The following is a 6680-nucleotide window of genomic DNA, read 5'->3' as shown; positions in this document are numbered from 1 at the left end:
TACATCTGTGTGGTTTGCTACGATTTTTACTTTAAAGATTAGAACAAATTAAAAACATTAAGACATGTAGTTGTGAACTTGTGATCAATAAAAATAACATTAAAATGACAACTATTTAATCAAGTGTTTGAATTAATAACTACGAAATCAAGTGAGTTTTTTGCAGAGATAATCTTTGAGGAAACACCTAAAATATAGACGGTCTAAATAATTCAAATAAAATATAGAGTCTCAACTCAGCTAAATATTAACAATGTAGTACAAAATTGGTTCCAATTGTCCTAATATTATATACTAGAGCCATGTGAATTGTATGTTATATTTCCTAGCGGGTTAATCGTTTTATTAGTCCTTGAACTTTGACCCGATTTCCATTTAAGTACCTCAATTTCAAAAATGGTTCCCGTGGTCCTTTAACTTTAGTTTCATTTAAACAAATGGTCATGCCGTCAATTTTGTTAACTTTTTCTGTTAAATGCAGGCACAAAAATGGTATTCTTATATTTAAAAAAAAAGAAAAAAAAAATCATATCTTTAAAATAACAATAAAAGAAAAACAAATAATTAAAAAAAAGTTTGGGGGGCCATATAAATCGGAATAGAGGGGGAGAGAGAGATTTTAATTTTAAATTTTTAGTTTTTCATATTCTAATCATTTTTAATAAAAAAATACCATTTTGCCCCTACACTTAACAGAAAAGTTAACAAAATTGACGGCATGACCATTTATCTTAACAAAACTAAAGTTAAATGACCACGAGAACCATTTTAGAAATTGAGGTAATCGGGTCTAAATTCAGGGACTAATAAAACGATTAACCCATTTCCTAGCTATAAGTAAACCCATTCCACTAGCAATGAGTTTCAGAACGTAAATATAGACAGTCCAATGGCTTCTTCATTGGAAAGGAAAAGCCATCCCAAAATCAATCATGTTGAGACTGAGGATGAAATTACAAAGGAAGAGGAAGAAGAAAGCTTATGCTATGCCCTGCAGTTGGTGGGTTCTTCTGCGCTGTCCATATCTCTGCAATCAGCAATTGAGCTTGGCGTTTTTGACATCATAGCCAGAGAGGGTCCAAGCGCCAAGCTCTCTTCGACTGAGATCGCAGCCAAGATTGGCACCAAGAATTCTGAGGCACCCATGATGATGGATAGGATTCTCAGGCTCCTCACCAGCCACTCTATTCTCCATTGCTCTCTTGTTGCTGCTAATGAGGATGAAAATGGTGCGTCTAATTTTCAGAGGGTCTATAGCCTTGGCCCCGTATCCAAGTACTTTGTGAATGATGAAGAAGGTGGTTCTCTGGGCCCCTTGATGGCATTGACTCAAGACAAGGTCTTCACGGAAAGCTGGTTAGTTTAGTCCTCTTAGGCTTCCTACTAAATAAGTGATAGAAAAGTTGATATAGATCCAAATTCCTATTGAGGAGTTGGGTTTAATCCTTAAATTTGGTGACTTGAATAAGTTTAATCCTTGAATAAGTTATCCTCTTTCCTTTCCTCCTTTATTCATTTATTACTAATTTATTACTAATTTTTTATAGAGTCGGGATGGAGGAATACACAAAAAGCCACACTTTTCGACATACCTTTTCAGCCTTTACAGTTCAAAAAATATGACATTTAAAAAACAATTCATATATTTGTGAAGATATTTAGTCAGTACAATCTGACGTACCAAACGAGCCATAAGTTGCTACATCGCATATGTTTACGTGATTTCAATGGGTCCTCTTTCTCTTTGATCTCTTTATATTCTGTTATTTTAAACAAGTTGAAGGCAATAGGTGTGTGAGGTGAGGTGAGGCTTGGACTTCATAATACAAAGGTTTCATTGGCAGAAGGAATCACAAAATTACATTATCTTCATCTTCTTCTTGCTTTTACAGAGTGGAACGTGTGCTTTAAAGAAAGAAAAAATGGTGACAGAGGAAAGGGTTGTTCTGAATAGTTAGAGAGAGAATGGTTGGCATAAATGAGTGGGAAGAGAATATACAGCTAATGTAGGAAAAATACTTTATTGTAACGGGAATAACACTATTTTGCTACTCCCGGCCAATAATACAATGATGTTGTTGATAAGTTATCTCATGTGTCATTATGTTATTGGCTAGAGATAAAAAAAAGTGTTATCCCCATTATATGAGAGTTTCTCTTTGTAGGAAAAAAATTCTCTCTTAATGTAGAGATAGTCTCGCACTGTGTGCAATGGGTTAATGACACCAATAAAATAATAAATGAGCTATCATATGGGTTTTCAACCGTTGGATGAAGAAACATCTAAAGGCTGAAAAGGTGCGTCAAAAAGTGTAGCTTTTTGTATGTCCCTGATCTTGACCATTTTTATCTATTTAAGTTTGATTAATGTACTGGCACATGCATTACACATGATTATATAAAAAAATTTGTATAATGAAGAAACTAGAAAACTATGGGAGAATGATCGAACTTGGGTGTAAGGAGACATATTCACTGTTATTATACCCAAATTTACAGACAACTCATTCCTTAAAATGGCAAAATTAAAGTCAGTCTGGGATCTTGGCTAGGGAAGTAACTATTAAAATTATAAATGGTCCACCCAATAATAGAAGAAAGGCCCTATATAATTCAAATTTTATTAAGTTCCCCAAGTCAAAGAAACAACCCACATAGTTTGTGCTAATTATAATACTAATAGGGTATCTAACTCCAACTTTCTACACATAATAAATCTACAGGTCTCAACTGAAAGATGCAATTGTTGAAGGAGGAATTCCATTTAACAGGGTCCATGGCATGCAAACTTTTGAGTTTCTAGGTTTGGACCCCAGGTTTAATCAAGTGTTCAACACATCAATGTTTAACCACACCAGCATTGTCGTCAAGAAACTTCTTCACATCTACAAGGGTTTTCAAGACAAGAACCTCACACAACTTGTTGATGTTGGTGGTGGCTTTGGAGTGACCCTTAATCTGGTCACATCTAGATATCCCCATATAAGGGGTATCAATTATGACTTGCCCCATGTCGTAAATCATGCCCCCTCCTATCCTGGTAGGACTTTAATTTATTTGATTCAATGTGAAATCTTAGTTTTTGCTTCATCGGAAGCAGTGTGCAGCATAAAATGGGAGTTCAATTTTTTTGCAGGTGTGGAACATGTTGGAGGAGACATGTTTGCTAGTGTTCCAAGTGGGGATGCCATTTTTATGAAGGTAATTTTTTAATTTCTCAAGCATTAATTAATTTTTTGGTTTTCTTCTTTAGTTTAACAATGGTAACTATATATATGAAGCTGTTCTACTTGTCTTCTGATACATTTGTTTGTAGTGGATACTTCATAATTGGAGCGATGAGCACTGTCTAAAGCTGTTGAAGAATTGTTACAAAGCTATTCCAGACAATGGAAAAGTGATTGTTGTGGAAGAACTACTTCCAGCTATGCCAGATACTAGCACTGCTGTGAAAGCCACTTCCCAACTTGATGTGATTATGATGACTCAAATTCCGGGAGCGAAGGAGAGGAGTGAACAAGAATTCATGGCCCTGGCAACTGGTGCTGGATTTAGTGGCATCAGATATGAATGTTTTGTCTGTAACCTCTGGGTTATGGAATTTTTTAAGTAGCCAAGTGATATGAAAACACACCAAAATGAAAGTGTTCCGAACCTGTGCTCACATCACATCAATAACAAAAACACTCAATTCAAGCCTATTAAAATATTTGCAAATGTTTATTGTCTGTAAGCAAGAAATTATTTAAGACTCAGAACATTTTGTCTGCAGATTATTTTACTTTTATCTTTCCCTTGTAAAGTAACAAAAGAAACGTATTGACATGAATTACAAGGTGTGGAAACAAATTATTGGACTGTAGTTACATGTATCTGGCAGACAAAGTGAAGAATGTTCACATATTTATCGACAAGGAGTTTTTTCATCTGCCATAAAGTGGAGAGATTACTGGAGGCTCTCGGACTCCATTGCTACCCTCTCGAAGGAGTACTACATGCATGAATGGCCCTCCAACCCTCCATCTTTCAGGTACATAGAAGTATACAAGAAAGAGGTCGGCCGTTCGGAAATTTATGTTGTCAGACAAATACTTATATGTAACATGCACTTAGCATGTTAATTGTATTGCAAGACTGTTAATCTGTATTGACTCTACCTTGATCCTCTTTGAAATTCTGGGACGGGGGCCTCAACACTCGATCCTCTTTGGATTTGTTTAAGACTACCTCTCATGCTTAATCATTTCATTAAGCCCTCAATAATCCCTCATGCTTAATGCTGTTGTTTGAACCTCTCAGAGCGTCCTGATTAGTAGTATTAAATTAATAATACAATAAATGCATTGCTCTCTCTTTGTTATTAAATTGCTAAGAAATAAAATATCATGTGAACGAAACAATGTCAACCACAAAAAGATGTCAAGGTTTGGTCGAATTTTCATTCAGTGGGTTAATGTTGAGTCAAATCAATTAGTTAATGTTGAGTCAAATCAATTAGTTATTCAGCAGCCCCCTTAATTTAATGAATTACCCTTAATTACGCTACAAAAGGGATTAAAGGTTTGGAAGTTATGTAGTAAGAGAAGACAATGAAAGAGATCAACTATCCAGTAGAACAAATCTTTCATTCTGTTTTGGTCAATGAGTAAAACAAATCTTTTTTATCTTCCTTTTCTGGCTAGTTTGGTTTGTCTTAATTTTGATGTTAGATCGCTCCTTATTGTAATGGCCCTTTATGGCTAATTTGTATTGGTCTTTTGTGATAAGTAATTTTTTGGACTGAATTATGAAATGTAATCCTAAAATTTCTTAACAATAAAAAAAAAAAAAACTTCCGTTTCTGGTCACAAAATGCACAGTTCAAAAGTTAAATTGAGATTGGCACTTTTTGATATATCTTAGCCAAAAAGGCTTCTCTGTGCTGTGTCCAAGTACTTTGTGACAAATGAATGGTGCTTCCTTAGGCCATTGTCATGGCATTGGTTCTGTTTGGTCCAAGTACTTTGTCGATTCATCCCTTCAATCACTTCAATCACTTCAATCACTTAACACTTACCACTTTGGGAAAAGTTGTTTGGTAATTGGTACCATGAGGGCGGAACTGTACATAGGCTTGAGGTAGTTGTGGCCTCTCCAATTCTCATGAATTCCATTGAAGTTTTTATATAAAACTTGGAAATTAGTATGTAATTTCATATCTTTTTCAATTGTTGGCCCCTTTAATATTTAGACTCTAGCTCCGCCTACCATCCTTAATGATACATTAAGACAACATATTAGGTAGAAGTCATGACGGATTCTCAAAATAACTTGATGTAATGGACATCTTGTGTGGCTTGCTCCTAATTTTACTTAAAAAGCAGAACAAATTAAAAACATTAAGACATGTAGTTGTGACCAACAAAAATAACATTAAAATGACAACTATTTAATTAAGTGGTTGAATTAATAACTTCGAAATTAAGTGATTTTTTTGCATAAATAATCTTTAAATGAACACTTAAAACATAGACGGTTTGAATATTTAAAATACAATATAGAGTCTCAAATCAGCTAAATATTAACAATACAGTACTAAATTGGTATTCCAATTGTCTTAATATTATATACTAGAGCCACGTGAATTGTATGTTATGTTTCCTAGCTATAAGTAAACCATTCCACTGCTAAAATATGAATATGGTTTGAATGTATTAGGTTGGATTTTATTCTTCTCCATAAGGAGGTATATATAAGAGTTTACATGAGTGCTTTACAAGGAAATAGATACAGTAATCAATTAGGATAGTATCTCCTAATCATACAAAGATTTGTCAACTAAATAAAATGGGAAAGTAAATCCCTTAATTAATCAAGGAAATAAATCTCATTGATTAAGTTAGGAGACTCACGTCAACACTCCTCCTCAAGTTGGTGCATATATGTCACCAATGCCCAACTTGGTAAGTGAGTTATGAAATACTCTGCCACAAATAGCTTTTGTTAAGATATCTGCCAGTTGATCTTCTGATTTTACGAATGGTAGGCGGATGATCTTCTTCTCAATCTTCTCTTTGATAAAATGTCTATCCACTTCAACATGTTTGGTTCGATCATGTTGAACTGGATTATGAGCAATGTCAATGGCTGATTTGTTATCACAATATAACTCCATTGGCTTTCTTGACTTGAAACCCAATTATGTCAATAGTCTTCTAATCCACAGTAGTTCACAAACTCCGTGAGCCATTCCTCAATACTTTGCTTCTGCACTAGACTGAGAAACCACATTTTATTTTTTACTCAGCCAAGTGACTAGATTACCTCCCATGAAGGTAAAGTATCCTAAAGTAGAGCGTCTATCAGTAATGAAGTCAGCCCAATCAACATCTGTATATCTAACAACTTTGAGATCTCTATTTTTTGAGAACATTAATCCTTTTCCAGGTGCTGACTTTAAGTATGTTAAGATCCGATCAACTGCATTCCTATGGGACACACTGGGTGAATGCATAAACTGACTAACCACACTCACAACATATGCAATATCTAGTCTTGTGTGGGCTAAATATATCAACCTTCCAACAAGGCGTTGGTATTGTTCCTTATTGGTTGGTTCTTGATCCATGCCTTCCCATAACTTGTGATTCATCTCGTGGGTGTATCAGCAAGTTTGCATCCAAGCATTCCTATTTCAGTGA

The 6680-nt window shown here is 34.8% G+C and overlaps 1 protein-coding gene across 1 annotated transcript; it reads left to right on the top strand.

Annotated features, from left to right (window-relative positions):
- Window positions 1-819: 819 nt before the first annotated feature.
- On the top strand, window positions 820-3862 carry LOC103322531 (isoflavone 3'-O-methyltransferase 4-like). The gene is made up of 4 exons (XM_008224459.3): window positions 820-1356; window positions 2724-3040; window positions 3137-3201; window positions 3317-3862. The coding sequence occupies exons 1-4, from the start codon at window positions 890-892 to the stop codon at window positions 3611-3613; spliced, it is 1146 nt and encodes a 381-aa protein (XP_008222681.2). The 5' UTR covers window positions 820-889; the 3' UTR covers window positions 3614-3862.
- Window positions 3863-6680: the final 2818 nt, after the last annotated feature.

The sequence above is a fragment of the Prunus mume genome, linkage group LG2, assembly GCF_029339155.1.
Source record: "Prunus mume cultivar Tortuosa linkage group LG2, ASM2933915v1, whole genome shotgun sequence".
In the NCBI taxonomy this organism is placed as follows: Eukaryota; Viridiplantae; Streptophyta; class Magnoliopsida; order Rosales; family Rosaceae; genus Prunus; species Prunus mume.
This window is presented reverse-complemented; position numbering and strand designations above follow the sequence as displayed.